Here is a 16238-nt window from a genome sequence, read left to right as displayed (position 1 = left end):
CTAACGACCTAAATGCCTTATATCTTCCGTGCTGGTGGCAGCAAAAAATGTCCCCAGTGAGTTAGTGTTGGTCACCAGTTGTGCTAAAAGAGCAAATGGCTGGCCAAAGGGTGCAGAGGGGAGGACTCAGCCCACCTCCCGGGGGCCACAATCACAGTACAAGCTCTGAGGCGCTCGTTTCAGGTGCAGTAATGCTCATGCTCCCCTTCAGCCCAACGTTCTGGGAACAACAGTCCTCACGTTTACAGTGCTTCTTGATGCGCTATAAAGACTACATCACAATTACCCATGTTTCCAAGGCTTCCATTGCGGAAAGCAGTTGCCTGAGCAAGTGGCCAATACGGTGAGAGGCTTGTGAGTCTCGCATCACAGCACACCTGGCCCTTGAGGGCCAGAGGAGAAAGGCAGGTACTGTGTGCCCTTGGGGCCCTTCAGCTAAACCACTTGCAAATGCCCCATTTATAAATGACTGAGGGGGGAAAGCTCAAGAACGCGTTAGAGGTGCCCCAGAGCTCTGTTTTCAGAAGTTCCCATGTGAGGTGAAGGCCCACAAGCTGTGTCTCATCCCCTAGACAGACTCTCCCAGGATTCAACTTACTCTAGTCCTACCTATCAGCTCTTCCCAGACCCAATTTCGACAAAGACTCACAGAAAAAAGGAGATGACCCAAGTCTGAACCAGACCCAGGAGCTCATGGGTTGATGGGGGTGAGGCTATTGTTGGTGGAGGAAAGCCACACATCAGTGAGGATACAGTTTGCCCAAATGGCCTAGAGACAGCTGAGGGGTTCACCAGCTGTCTATCACAAGCCTTCACTGAGCACATCACACAGTGCCCCCTGCTGGCCACCAAGCCCACATCCTCCAGGCTCTGTGCTAGCACTAAGCACATGGACAGTGTCCTTTTTGTACTGTAACTATTCCTGGTGTCATTGTCCAAGACAACAGAGTGAGGAGAGGCCTCAGTCGGTCCACCACTGGAACAGTAATGCTCTCACACTGGGATTTTTTAATCTTTTAAAAAAGGATTTTATTTATTTATAGGGAAAGGGGAAGGGAGAGAGAAACAGAGGAAAAGAAACATCAGTGTATGGTTGCCTCTCACATGGCCCCAACTGCGGGCCTGCCCTGCAACCCAGGCATGTGCCCTGACTGGGAATTGAACTAGCGACCCTTTGATTCACAGCCCATGCTCAATCCACTGAGCTACACCATCCAGGGCTGAATTTTGTATCTTGATAAAAACTGTTTTTGCCCAAAATGTCAATCTCTGGTTACTACCACCCTGCAACTCCAACTTTGCCTGCACATGTACGTGAAAAGACAGAAGAGTGCAAACCAGAACATACATATGGGGAAATAACACTGTGTGCATGTCAAGGGGTGCAGGGAAATGGAGCCAAAGAAACCTCAAAAACGTTGGTGTATAGGTTTGGATCTGTACAGTGAGTCAGGTGATCTCTTTGGCAGATTGCAAGAAAGGGCCCTCAGGTCAGAGGTCAGGGCAGGTGCCAAGGCCAAAGAAAGAGTAGAGGCTGGTCACTAGTGACCCTGGTGGTTGGCTACCTGAGGTCAGAGAGGTGGACCCTCTCAGCATGTGAATCCAGCTCTTCCAACTGGAATGCAAAAGGAAAATATAGAAAAATATATGTATCCCCTTAGTTAAACTTGGTATTCCTTTTTACCATTTTTAGTGGACGTTAATATGCCTATCTTTAATTTGCTACAAATATATTCACAATGATGTTACCTGTATACATTTGCCAGTCGTGTAAATCCCATCATTTTCACTCATATTATTTTCAGTACTCCTGAATAGCATACATTACTGTCACTTGGAACCCCACCCTTGTCTCCCCCAGGGGCAGTCAAGTGGTGTTCTCTGAGGTCCCCACAGGCAGGATGAGGACGGGGAGCTCAGGGTTTTGGTCTCATTCCCTCACTGGCCTGGAGTTCTGTGTGACCAGGGAGGGTGCTGTCCCACACTGAGCAGTAGTGCTCAGCCTCAGCATCAGGCTGGAGCCCAGAGATGGTTGGGGAGACCACACTGCCTCTCCTAGAGCCAGAGAATTGGCTATTATTATTATTATTATTCATTTGGAGATCCAAAGAAAGAATTTTGAACTACAGAAAACCACAGAACCAAGCTGCTTATTTTAAAACCAGTAAAACCTCAAGAAAAATGGAGTAGAGCTCCCAGATTTCTGCTAGAATTATTCAGGCTTCTGCTGAATAATTCATAGTTTATCACCTGACTCCACTAATGTCCCTCCTCAGGGGGACACAGATGCAAAGTCCCCAAAAGTGAGCAAAGTGCTTGCAGCTTTCTTAGGGTCCATCCAACTAGGAGTGGCCACACACCATCTATCCGTGGTTAGCCCCACAGCACCCCCTGCTGGTCCACGTGGAACTGCCTTAACTGGGTGACCAGAGGTGGCAGGAGATTGTGGTACCTGGCAGCTGTAGAAGGTGGTGCAGTGCAGAAGGCCAGACAGAGGAAACGAGAGAGAGACTTGGCCGGGATGGGGGAGGGATCTCTATGGGCTACCCTAGGGATTTGAGACTTTGTTTACTTGACATGGAAGACTTTAAACATGGCAGTAACGTTTTCAGGTTTTTATATTGGAAAGTTTTTGTTTAATGGCATAACTTAGAGAAACCCAGTGAGGGGAGAGGGTGGTTCTGTGTAAGTGTCCATGGCGTGGAAAGCAAGAGGAAAGGAGTTTGAAAAGCAGTTAGGAGTAGACTCTGCTCGGCTGTTGAGCACATGGATCTGGCAGGTGAGAAAGAAAAAGGGGCTCAACATCGCTAATTCTCAGGGAAACGCCCATCAAAGCCACCATGAGATATTACCCTATACCTGTTACGACGACTATTATCAAAAAGGCAAGACATACGTGTTGGTGAGAATGTAGAGAGAAGGAAGTTCTAGTGCCCTCTTGGTGGGCATGTAAATTGATACAGTCATTATGGAAAACAGTGTGGAGGATCCTCAAACCATTAGAAGTTGCCCTGGTTGGTGTGGCTCAGTGGGTTGAGAGCTGGCTTGTGAACCAAGTAGACTCTTGTTCAATTCCCAGTTAGGACACATGCCCGGATTGCAGGCCAGGTCCCCAGGGGAGGGTGTGTGAGAGGCAACCACACATTGATGTTTCTCCCCCTCTCTTTCTGTCTCCCTTCCCTTCCATCTAAAAATATATAAATACAATCTTTAAAAGAAAAAATTAGAAGTTGACCTACCATATGATTCAGTGATCCCATGTGAAGATACATACTTAAAGGCAACAAAATCAGTATCTTAAACATTTTTCTGCACTCCTGTGCTCGTAACAGCATCATTCACAATAGCCAAGGTATGAAAACAGTAAATGTGTGATGGCAGCTGAATGGGTGAAGAAAAAGTGGCAACATGCACATACACCATGCAATTTTATTAAGCCTTAAAAAAGCCCTTCCATTGTAAAAACATGAATAAAGCAAAAGGACATTATGCTAAGTGAAATAAGCCAGACACAGAAGGACAAATCCTGCACAATCTAATAGAGTCATCTCTCCCGAATCCTCACTCAACCTGGTCAAATCTTATAGACCCTGTCTTTCCACATGGTGACTACCCCACTCTCACCCCGCTTCTGGTCTTACACCCCTCATTCTCACACTCCACTTACACAATCACTGACCACTGGAGGGCCAGGGTCTCAGAGCTTCAGAGAAAAGGTTTACACTGCGGCGGTGGGGCGGGGGGGGGGGGGGGGGGGGGNTGGGGGGGGGGGGGGGGGGGGGGGGGGGGGCACGGAATATGAGACAGAAAACTGTACTTGAACAAGGATTAAATAAAAATAAAAAAATTTTTAAAAGAAAAGGTTTAAAGGCCCTGTGCCCAGGAGCTGGTGCTGGTAGTGTGCCCCGCCTGCTGGAGGCTGATTATACAAGGAAAGAGCCAGCCTGGGAACAGGGAAAGCACCGCCAGCAGCCATGGCCAGCACGTTAAGCCCCAGCACCATGACTGGGACCCCGAGCCCTCTTGAGATGTCAGAGCGCATCCAAAACACTGCTGACATCTCCGTCATTGTCGTCTACTTCGTGGTAGTGATGGCCCTTGGGCTGGGGGTACGTAGGAACCCAACATGGACTTAGGGAAGGCATGTGGCTTAGGGGTAAAACATCGAAGGGAGGAAAAGGCGTGATGTGACGAAGCAGAAAGAACATCAGCAGCTGTCACAGACTTCATGGCCCTTCTCTCAGAATCCTTTTCTTGTGTGTGACATCAGTAACGCTCACACTGAATTAGTTTCTTCTCCCAACAGGCCCCTTGTGTGAACGGGGCCAGCGCCGGGGAACTTCGGGCTTAACTTGCTCAGCGTCTCCAGCCTGAGGCCTGTTCTTTTTCCCATCTCGCTTCTTTTATTTTCCTGTGTTATTTGCTCACTCTCTAACCTAGTTGAGCTGGACACTCAGTTCCCTGGTGCTCATTCTTCCTTTTAGTGGTGCGTTTGGGGCTCCAGATGTTCTTCCCAGCACAGCTTCAGGGATAACCTCACGTTGTTTTCATAAATGAAACAAGCAGAGCAATTCTGGCAGAAGTTGAGAAACATAATTTCCTAAAGTCCCCAGGCTTCGCTCAAACCCAGATTTGGAGGCCCTTTAAAGATGGCTGCTAATCTCACAGTTTCCAGGAAAACGTGTCTGTCCTCAGGAGAGCCGGAGAAGGGCACTGCACCACGACCGCAGTATTGGGGCACCCTGGGTACATCGGCGGTGGTCTGACCTTCCCCATCTTCCCTCCTGCCCAGGCGATGCTGAAGACAAACCGGGGTACTGTCGGGGGGCTTCCTCCTGGCAGGTTGGGACATAGTCTGGTGGCCGGTGAGTGGTCAGAGTTTCCGGGAGATGAAGTTCCTGCGCATGTGTTGGAGCGTCGGATAAAGAAAACATTGGGCAGGCTGATCATTTCTGATGTGTATTGCTTGCCTGCCTGCTGGGGTCTCTCTTCCTAAGTCCCTGACCTCAGGGCTTTGCCCATCCCAGTAGAGGGCTGTGTGTGGCACCGGTTACGCCAGCAGGTGTAGCGGGGCATTTGAGAAGACCCTGCTCAGCTCTACTTCATATTTTTTCTCCCTGGTCCTCACCAAGAGCCTTCTGCCTTGGCTCCTTATGATCCACAGCATGTTCCCAATGACAATGGTGGTTCTCTGTTCCCACCCCTGAGCCAGTGCTGACCCTCTTGTTTGGATGAGCGTCCCACGCCCTCCTCTTCTCCTTCAACACTTAGCTTCATCCCTGCTTCGTCTGAGAAACCTCGCTCTGCACTCCAGCCCCAACGTCTAGTCCTTCGTTCTATGCAGTTGCGACAGTGGATGTGTATACCCTGTGATGGTGAAAGTGGGGTGCCTCTGTGACTCTTGCCCACTTTCTTGCTGGGTTCTGATGTCTGGGCCCCTTGGCAAGAGTCCCACTGCAGCAGAGGCTGTGTCATCTCCTCTGAACCCATGTAGTGTCAGTCTTGGAAGGGGTATACAGTGGGTGCTCAGTATATGCTTTCTTTGCAGATCTGCTGGCTAAATAATATGAAGGGAAGGGTACATGACCCAGCCTGGGTGGTTGAAGCAAACCAACTGCAAGCTCAAAGTGGATTTTAACTGGGGTGTCCAATCTGCATTGCCTTCTTTTTTTTTAATTTTTAGAATTTATTCTTTTTAAAATTTATGTATTTAATTGTTGTTCAAGTACAGTTGTCTGTCTTTTACTCCCATCCCAGCACACCCACCCCCAGTGCTCCCCGCCTGCCTCCCATTTCCACCCCCCTTAGTTTTTTTCCATATGTCCTTTATACTAATTCCTGTAAATCCATCCCCTTTTCCCTTGAAATTCCCTCCCATTTCCCCTCCGGTCACTGCCCACCTGTTCTGTATTTCAGTGTCTTTGGTTATATTTTGCTTGCTTATTTGTTTTGTTGTTTAGCTTCCTGTTAAAGGTGAGGTCATATGGTATTTGTCATTCACTGCCTGGCTTATTTCATTCAGCATAATGCTTTCCAGTTCCATCCATGCCATTGCAAAAGGTAGGAGCTCCTTCTTTCTTTCTGCTGCATAGAATTCCATTGTGTAAATGTACCACAGTTTTGGGGTCCATTCATTTACTGACGGGCACCTAGGTTGCTTCAAACTCTTGGCTATTATAAATTGTGCTGCTATGAACATTGTGGTGCATAGGTTCTTTTGGGTTGGTGTTTCAGGGTTCTTAGTATATAATCCTAGCAGTGGAATTGCTGGGTCAAAAGGCGGATTCGTTTTTAGTTTTCTTGGAAAATTCCATATTTTTTCCCATAGTGGTTGTACCAGTCTGCAATCCCACCAACCGTGAACTAGGGTTCCCTTTTCTCCACAACCTCTCTAACACTTGTTTGTTGCTTTGTTCATGATGGCCACTCTGACCGGTGTAAAGTGGTATCTCATCGTGGTTTTAATTTGCATCTNTTTACTGACGGGCACCTAGGTTGCTTCAAACTCTTGGCTATTGTAAATTGTGCTGCTCTGAACATTGGGGTGCATAGGTTCTTTTGGGTTGGTGTTTCAGGGTTCTTAGTATATAATCCTAGCAGTGGAATTGCTGGGTCAAAAGGCGGATTCATTTTTAGTTTTCTTGGAAAATTCCGTATTTTTTCCCATAGTGGTTGTACCAGTCTGCAATCCCACCAACCGTGAACTAGGGTTCCCTTTTCTCCACAACCTCTCTAACACTTGTTTGTTGCTTTGTTCATGATGGCCACTCTGACCGGTGTAAAGTGGTATCTCATCGTGGTTTTAATTTGCATCTCTCTGATAGCTAGTGATATTGAGCAACTCTTCATGTGTCTCTGGATCCTCTGTGTGTCCTCCTTGGAGAAGTGTCTGTTCAAGTTTTTTGCCCACTTTTTAATTGGGTTGCTTGTCTTCTTAGAGTGGAGTTGTGTAAGTTCTTTGTATATTTTGTAGATTAAACCTCTGTCTGAGGTATCATTGGCAACTATGTTTTCCCATACAGTTGGTTCTCTGTTTATTTTAATACTGTTTTATTTAGCCATGCAGAAGCTTTTTATTTTGATGAGATCCCATTTGTTTATTCTTTTGTTTATGTCCCTTGCTCTAGAGGACATATCAGTAAAAATGTTGCTGTGTGAAATATCTGAGATTTTCCTGCCAATATTCTCCTCTAGGACTTTAATTGTGTCACAGCTTATATTTAAGCCTTTTATCCACCTTAATTTTATTTTGATGTATGGTGTAAGTTGGTGCTCGAGTTTCATTTTTTTGCATGTAGCTGTCCAGTTCTCCCAACACTATTTGTTGAAGAGGCTATTTTCACTTTACTATTTTTACTTATTTTTATGTTACTGCTCCCTTTGTCAAATATTAATTGCTCATAGAGACTTGTGTTTATTTCTGGGCTCTCTGTTCTGTTCCATTGATCTATGTGCCTGTTTTTATGCCAATACCAGGCTGTTGTGATTACAGTGGCCTTGTAATACAGTTTGGTATCAGGTATAGTGATCCCTCCTACTTTGTTCTTCTCCTACTTTATTCGGGGTGGTTTATGGTTCCATATAAATTTTTGAAGTATTTGTTCTATGTCTGTGAAATATGCCATTGGCACTTTAATAGGTATTGCATTGAATCTGGAAATTGCTTTGGGTAGTATGGACATTTTGATTCTTCCAATTCATGAATACGGTATATGTTTCCATTTGTTTGTGTCTTCCTTGATTTCTTTCTTCAGTGTTGTGTAGTTTTCTGCATACAGGTCTTTTACCTCCTTGGTTAGATTTATTCCCAGATATTTTATTTTTGTTTTTGCTGTATCGAATGGGATTTTTTTCTTGATTTCTGCTTCTGCTGTTTCATTGTTGGTATACAAAAATGTCTTTGATTCCTGGATATTGACTTTGTATCCCACTGTTTTGCCAAATTCATTTATTAGTTCGAGCAGTTTTGGGGTAGAGTCTATAGGATTTTCCATGTACACTATCATGTTATCTGCAAACAGTGACAGTTTTGTTTCCTCCTTTCCGATTTGGTATTGCCTTCTTAGGACTGTTTTTACAAAACATTCAAGGCTTAACCAATCCCACAGCTGCAAATGAGATTCACCTTATCTTCGGCCCCAAATGCCTGCATGGCAAAGGCGATTTTACAGAGGGCTGAACAGATGGGAACAGAAGAATGGGCACTTCAGTGGCCCTGAATCCCACAATCCTGATCTGTCGGGACTAGTGGTCATCCGTGCCCACTGGAGAGATCTCTTTTGATCTCTGAGACTTTAGAACAGTAGACAATGTGATGGGAAGAGAAGTGTTTTAAAAGAGGGTCCTTAGGGCCAAAAGGATGAAGAGGAACTCCTTCCTACCCAAGTTTAGGGTCCTAGAGGTTGATTAAAGAGGCCGATGGGAGAGGTGGCAGTTCTGGGCCAAGAACAGGCTGAAATCAGAGCATTGAGGAGGTAGGTTAATACTCCTCTAAAGCAGGGGTCAGCAGGCTCTTCTATAAACTGCCAGGTTGTAAGCATTTTAGAGACATCTCTGCCTTTGTAGCTCAGAAGCAGCCACAGTCCACATGTAAAATCAGCGAGCATGGCTGCGCTCCAGTAAAACCACGTACAGACACTGAAATTTGAATTTTATATCATTTCACATCTCACAAAACAGTACTCCTGCTTAGATTTATTTTAACCATTCCAAAATGTTACACACACACATACATATATATATATAAATGTTATATAAGCATTTATATAATGTTATATATATATATATATATATATATATATATATATATATATATATATGCTTACCAACCATACAAAAACTTGATGGATGCAGCCTGCAGGTTGCAGTTTGCTGACTCCCGCCCTAAGGAGTAGTGATGGAAACACGTCAACTTTTACCTGCTTTGAAAAAGTCTGACTTGAGTCTCTTACCTCTCTGGTCTTGGTCTGTTCTCTTGGATTCCAGATGGGCGCCTCTCTCTTTGACAGTAATATTGGCAGTGGCCACTTTGTGGGGCTGGCTGGGACCAGAGCGGCTTCAGGAATTGTCATTGCCATGTTTGAATGTAATGTAAGTGACAGCAGAGGCTTTTTCCTTTAAATTTAAAAACAAAAACAAAACAAAACAAAACAAAACCTCTATTCGGTTACCTTTTTCTGGGATTCTGTGTAAGATAAACTCCTCTTTGGTATGATTTCTGTGTTTGTTTTAATGCAACCCTTCTTTGAACATCAGGGCCTTGCCTGTGTGGCCCCGTTCCGCCTGGGCCATGGCAGGCACGTCCCCCAACCTCTGAGGTTCTGCTCAAGCAGTTATTCCCACTGGGAATGCCACTTCTGTATGAGCCGATCCGCACTTCTGCTTGACCTCCTGGATCATTTTAGCTTTCACTTGTATCTCTTCTCCCTGGTCTACTACACTATGTGCCTGGCTCTAAATTAGATGCAGCAACAATAAAATGTAAAAGCAACAGTCCATTCTGTTGAGAAGTTTATATCCCAGAGGGAAAGACAGCTAGGCATTTGCTACAGTATAGATGGTCCTAGGAGCGAAGCAGGCCTGGAGTCTTGCGAGATCTCCCACAGGTCAGGCATCCATCCAAGGTGATGGGTAGGGCTTGGCACATGTTGAGGGAGCTTCCTGGTGCTGGTGCCAGGTGGCTGCATAGAAACTGACCAAGGGGGGATCTGACTCAGGAAGTGATGGCAGCAGTAGGTCCCAGACTTTATAACTGAGTTCTTAATCATTCTACTGCCATTTCGTCAGTAGGAGCTGTGTCCACTTAATTAGACTCTAAGTGTTTTTATTTTTTAAGGTATTTTATTTATTGTTAGACAGAGGGGAAAGGAGGGAGAAAAAGAGGAAGCAAAACATTAATGTGCAGTTGCCTCTCAAGAGCCCCCACTGTGGGACCTGGCCTGCAACCCAAGCATGTGCCCTGACTAGGAATAGAACTTTGACCCTTTGGTTCGAAAGCTGGTGCTCAATCCACTGAGCCACACCAGCCAGGGCTGGACTGGAAGTGTTTTAAAGACAGGGTCCATCTCCTCTCATGTCACTTATACCACCCCATCATCTAAGACTCAGCTGGGCACATGCCCTAAATACTTCTCGAGCTACCTAAGTTTTTACTGTTCTTTTCCTTTATCCTATATCATGTTTGCAAGTTCATGTGCCTGTGTATCAGTCAGAGGGAGATGCTTATGTGCAAGAAAACTGGATCATGATAATAGTGGGGACAGACCACCTCTGCACGGACTCTGGAAGTGACCTTGACTCACTACAAATCCCAGTGCCCCTCCCCCATTGCAGATTTTGCTCCTAGTTTTACTTCAGCAGTATCGGGGACCCCAGAATGGACCCAGCCTGCAGAGGCAGGGACAGAATGTCCCATGGCCCCAGTGGGTGCAATTAGAAGGCTGCCAAGAGCCTAGCTCTTTTAGCTTGTGACCTTGGGCTTTTGGTAATCTCAGCTTTTCCATTCGTAAGACAAGAATAACTTTGTCATACCTGCCTCACCTGTTTGTTGCGAGAGCAGCATGAGTGATATATATATATGAAGACTTTGTAAACATTAACATAAATGCAAGGTTATGCTATTATCATTGTTATAAATGGAAAGACTCAGGGAGCACTGGTAATATCCTGTACCGCCAAATTTTTTTTCATTGCATCACTCTGTATGTAATTCCTGCCACTCATGAATAATTCCTTTTGGCAAAGATTGTATGACCTGCCAGTAGTCCACCTGTCCTCAAGTCCTTCTCTTCTGTTCCTTTCTCACTATGCATTCTTTGTCACATCCTGAGCCCCAGGAAATGACAAACTCTGAAACATGAAAACAAAGGAAAGGAATCCACAGCTGTCTGCGAATGGATCCTAATTGGTGGAAGGTGACAGGATCCAAGCAAACCTGCAGCAGATCCTTGAAGAGCATTGTTCTGTTCAGTGTTGTTTCATCATAATGTTAATGAGAAAATATTTGACTCCTGGCAGGGTCACTGTCTGTGTAGAGTTTGCACATCCCCCTCCATATCAGTGTGGGTTTTCTCCGGGTGCTCCTTTCTCCCCCACCTCCCAAAGAGTTGAGGTGAATTGGTGTGTCTACCATGTCCCGGCCTGAGTGCGTGTGGATGGGTGGTGCATGTGCACCCTGCAATAGAAGGTGAACTGTGCAGGCCGGGGTCCTGTCCCACATCCTGAGCTGCTCGGAGAGGCTCTGTCCACCTGTGGCCTTGAACTGGAACAAGCAGGTTTGAAAATAATAATCTTACTTGTTTCTATTCATCTTTCTCTAATGTATGTATAGTTCACATTTATTTTAATGACCAGAAATATGCCATACTAACTGATCCCTTTTTTATATCAGTATGACCATGGGAAAATTGGTTTTGTTATATGTTATTTTCTTTCAAGGCACCTTTTCCAAGAACCTATCGGCAACCACATGTGAGGACTTGCCGTATTTGATTTTCACACTTCAAGCTCATGAAGTGACAAGGCCCACAAGCCAAGTCTCTCCAATGTCACACTCTCTTCTTCATTTCTTGTAGGCCCTGCTGCTGCTGCTGGTCCTGGGGTGGTTCTTTGTCCCCATGGACATCAAGGCAGGGGTGAGTAATCATGGGTGTTCTTGGCATACCAGTCAGGCAATTGTTCATTCGCTCATTCTTTCTGCTCAGCCATGAAACCTGGGGATACCATTGGTCCCAGCATTTCTGGGCTCGCATTGACAAAAGCCTACTAAGTGCTGCTAGACCCTACTAAGTGCTGCTAGACGTCTCTGGCAAATGGCTGCAGCCAGCTGTTCCCAGGCCATCACTGTGTGTCCCAACATTCTCACTGACTCATGGTGTTTTTCTTCATTCTAATTTTTGCTCTCCTGATGTTTGTAAAGTGCTTTCTTTTTTAAACGAGGTTAGAATACACCACAGCGAGGGTGGCTCTTCTTTTGCGTAGGTGTGGCCAGCTCACTGGGGCACTGCTCTGTCTCTCTGAGCCTTGCTCCCACATTTATTCCTTCTGCTGCCGGTGCTCAGACCATGGGTGCTGTATCCTGAAATAATCCCTGAGACAAGGTGCTTGGGGGCAAGCCTTCCGGTCATCTCTCTGCAGGTCATCATACATCCCCCATTTGCTCATCCCAGGTCCCTTCCAGCTCCAGGCTTGAACAAGGTTTGCTGGACGATGCTGTCTGTCCTTGGTAGGCAGACCTATAAAAATAATAACTAGAGCCACTTTAAAATAGGGTTGGAGTTGCCATCCCAAAGGAACTGCCTTTAAGCCTCAAACCTTTGGAATGTTAAGAGGGCAAAACAACCTTTGAATGGGGTCGAAAGCAACCCTGCATCCCTGAGAACTGTTTGCAAGGCTAAGAGGAGAGCAGGTGTTCTGACTGCTGCACTGATGGCTGTGGGGCAGAACATGGAAAACCTTGTGCATAACTGGATCACAATGTTAGCCTTCCTGCAGCAATAGACATGTCCCCTCCTACTGATGTAACTGTTCTCATTCCCTTTCTGATAAATACCTATTGCCTTTATCTCCTAATCTGAACATTATTTAATTTCTGCCTGAATCAGTAATCCCCAAATAATAATTTTATGATCTCTAATAAGTGTTTATTGCCTCTCACTTTGAAAGCCCTTTCATTTTTCTTTTTAAAAAGATGTTATTTACTTATTTTTAGAGAGAGGGGGAGGGAGGAAGAAAAAGAGGGAGAAGAACATCAAAGGGTTGCCTCTCACATGTCCCCAACTGGGGACCTGGCCCACAACCCAAGCACATGCCCTGACTCGGAATCAAACCAGCAACCTTTCAGTTTGCAAGCCAGCGCTCAATCCACTGAGCCACATCAGCCAGGGCAAAAGACCTTTTATTTTTAGGTTAACAGACCCATCCCACAGAACTCATGCATATGGTCTTGGGTGTGGCTTACAATCTTTCAGGGCGCCCTCACTGTTTCTGAGCCACCAAGAATTCTGCTTCTTGTTTTTGGTAATATTGTGTAAATATTTATGTAACATTCTTTTACACGGTGTAGGGGGGAGTATTAAATCACGAGCTCCGTCTGCCGTGATGCACCAGGAAGCTGCACCTTTCTGCCGTGCCTCGAAGTCAACCTCGTATTTCAGTACTGACAGCCTCAGGCTTTCCTCTAAGTGGGAATCTGACGTAAATCTCTTCTTTCCAGGGAAGAGAATCACGTAAACATACACCCAAATGTATATTTGCAATTTATTCAATGATCAATTTAGTATGTAACAATAATTGTGGCCTATTACTTACACGTAATGTTTTTACTAGACTGTCTCATTATTGGTGAAAACAATAAAAGTTATTTGTTGAGTGTTTACCATGCATTTGGTGGTGGTGTAGGTAGTTTACAGGAAAACCCTCCATTACGGATGAGAAAATGGAGGTGCAGAGAGATCATCACTTGCCAAATGTTACCCTTCTAGAACACACCCCCAGACTGTGTGATCCCAGCTTCTGTGTTCACTCCAGCCTTGCCGCTGTCTCGAGAGACTGTGCCTTTCTCACCTGGGATTTCCCGAGGGGCCACACGCAGGCTCACCTGCCCATAGGTGCCGAGTACATGTTGAATAACCCGAATGCGCTGGATCTGCCCATGCATCCCTGTCGATGCCTTTCTCTGCAGGTGATGACCATGCCGGGATATCTAAGGAAGCGGTTTGGTGGCAAACGACTCCAGATCTACCTCTCTGTCCTCTCCCTCTCCATCTGTGTGGTGCTGAGAATCTCAGTGAGTTCGGTGCTCCTGGCATTTTAGCTTCCCAGGTTCCCTCGGTGGGGCTGGAGGGCTAAGATCAGAGAGCTGGGGGTGTGTGTGGTCTCTCACTACAAACAGGGTCGAGCAATGTGCATGTCTCAAAGTACCTGGGGCGTTCCTACCAGGTTTTTATGGGGGAAAGCGGCTTCAGGGACCCTGCTCTGAGCACACAGAGTAAAAGACTTAACAGGTCATGAGAGGCTGCACAGTGTACACCCACCCTTTCCTTAAAGATATGAAAACATGAATGTACAGAAAGAACGAATGGGTTGTTCAAGTAGCACAGCCATTTATTAGTAAGAAAGAAGAGGGTTCTCTGATCCCCAGATCCTCCATTACACAATAACCTCTTCATTCTCTTTGTCTGTATTTTCATCTTCACCTTGATTATCTGACATGTGAACCAGCAGGAGTGTGCTTTGTATTATTATACTGATTTTTATACATATTTTATCTAAGACTGCCCCTACAAAACATGTCACAAATAAGTTTTTTTTATTAAACTCCTTGGAGATAATCATTGAGGAAAAAAGAAAGAAATTTGAAGATTCATCAACACCTGTAGAAAAGGAAGAAAGAGTCACACGTCTGCTTTTCAAGTATCAGTGACTAATAAAACAGTCCCCTCAAGTTCACAGTCTAGGTGGTTCCTGAGGGAAGAAGCTGAGCCCCACTATTGCCCTTCTGTTGACCTGAGTCATTGCTGGAAGTAAACCAGATTTAGATTACATGGCATGAGCCTTCCTAAGACAACGTGAGCATTTTCCAGCACTTGCTGTATATTGTCGAGCACCATGCCAGGGGTAACAAAGATTTCTGCACACTAGGAGTCCACCATAGGGTAAAGGAGGTAAGAATTTAACCATGAAGTTGTTAGCACTTCATGATAATATCTGCAAATGAATTAAATGTGAACTTGAATAGAGTGTGTGGAGAAGCATAGGAGGTATGCTATGGATGCCCAGGAAAGGGGGCATTTTCAGCTGGGTGGAAATGGGAGTCATCCTCATGGGGTCCTGGGGGAAATTAAACAATCCCCCCAGGACAGGAGGGAGGAGAGGCCAAGGGGAACAGGGCAGCTTGCGATGATCCACAAGTGGGTGGGATTCCGTGATCTCCCAGTCCTCCTCTGGCTCCGACCTCTGCAGCCTTATGGTCCTAAAGAGCGTGCACCAGGTGCTACAGCAGGATGTGAGTGGCTGAAGGGTCCCCACAGGGTGCAGCCTCCTGTGGTGGAAGGATCCTGGCAGTGGGAAGCAGATGGCCTGATGGGGAGCAGAATGGAGGTGCAGGGAAGGCCGAGGGCACATTAGTGACTAACCAAACATGCAGGGTCTGTGGTTGGCTGGCAACATACAGTAGCAGGAGGAGTCCATTCTCACCTACAAGGTTATTGTAGGTTCTAAGTGATATTGGTAATGATTAATCTCATGTTCAGCCGTCTGTGCCCCGCTCCACTCTGATAACAGATTGCGTCCTGGTTACTTATTAAACAGACAATTATGAGCAGTTAGGACAGGACAGCTTTCATGGTCCTCCCCTGCCCCAGGTTTGGAAAAAAATAATCTTTTTTTTAAAGATTTTATTCATTTATTTATCTTTAGAGGGGAAGGAGAGGGAGAGAAACATCAATGTATGGTTGCCTTTCGCGCATCCCCTGCTGGGAGTTGGCCTGCAGGGAACCGGCCTGCAACCCAGGCATGTGCCCTGACTGGGAATTGAACCGCGATCCTCTGGTTCACAGGCCCGGGAAAAAAATAATCTTGTTCACTGATTCTCAACCTCTAATAATACATGTATTGAGAATCATTGTAGAGATGGAGCACCTTTACTCCTAAATATTACGGTCTGTATGCTTTAAAGATACAGCTATTCTTTTAGAAAACTGCACTGTGAATTTTTAAACCCAGGAAATTAACTTTGATACAAACTAATATGTAACCTACAAACCTTGTTTGGATATCGACAATTGTCCCAATGTCCTTCAAGAGCAAAAGAATATCCTGGATCATGAAATGCTTCTCTTTTTAGAAATATTTTATAATCATTGAAAATGTAATTAATTCCTTTGAACTGCACATGATAAAATAGTTCAAGTGGCAAGTTTTATTTTATACATATATGTGTATGTTTTCACAATTAGAAAGTCATTAGTAATATAAGCTATTTACATATAATTTCAAAACCATCATAGCCTATATAGTACTTAATTGCACTATATAAAGAAACAAAAGTCAAGGAATTCATAATAAGATACTATGTCTTAATGTGTAAGTGACTAGGCATGAATACACAAGTCCTAGTGCCCCCTCCCCACCACCACCGCGATCATAACAACTGTAATGCAGAGAGATGCAGGTACGATTCACGGCAACTCAAATACAGTAAGTGACATCACAGTAGGGGATATCTTTTCTGAAAAGCT

General features: G+C 45.2%; 1 protein-coding gene across 1 annotated transcript in view; it reads left to right on the top strand.

The window, feature by feature from the left end:
• Nucleotides 1-3983: 3983 nt before the first annotated feature.
• Nucleotides 3984-16238, top strand: part of LOC118991344 (solute carrier family 5 member 4-like) — a 34908-nt gene continuing 22653 nt past the window's right edge. Inside the window, 6 exon segments of the mRNA XM_037052608.1 lie at nucleotides 3984-4109; nucleotides 4793-4822; nucleotides 4824-4865; nucleotides 8986-9090; nucleotides 11574-11633; nucleotides 13682-13786. Coding sequence (XP_036908503.1) covers nucleotides 4002-4109; nucleotides 4793-4822; nucleotides 4824-4865; nucleotides 8986-9090; nucleotides 11574-11633; nucleotides 13682-13786 — 450 coding nt within the window. The 5' untranslated portion in view covers nucleotides 3984-4001.

The sequence above is a fragment of the Sturnira hondurensis genome, unplaced genomic scaffold (genome assembly GCF_014824575.4).
Source record: "Sturnira hondurensis isolate 20B ecotype Veracruz unplaced genomic scaffold, ASM1482457v3 Scaffold0007406, whole genome shotgun sequence".
In the NCBI taxonomy this organism is placed as follows: domain Eukaryota; kingdom Metazoa; phylum Chordata; class Mammalia; order Chiroptera; family Phyllostomidae; genus Sturnira; species Sturnira hondurensis.
The sequence above is the reverse complement of the archived record's forward strand: the minus strand, read 5'-3'. Positions and strand labels throughout refer to the sequence as shown.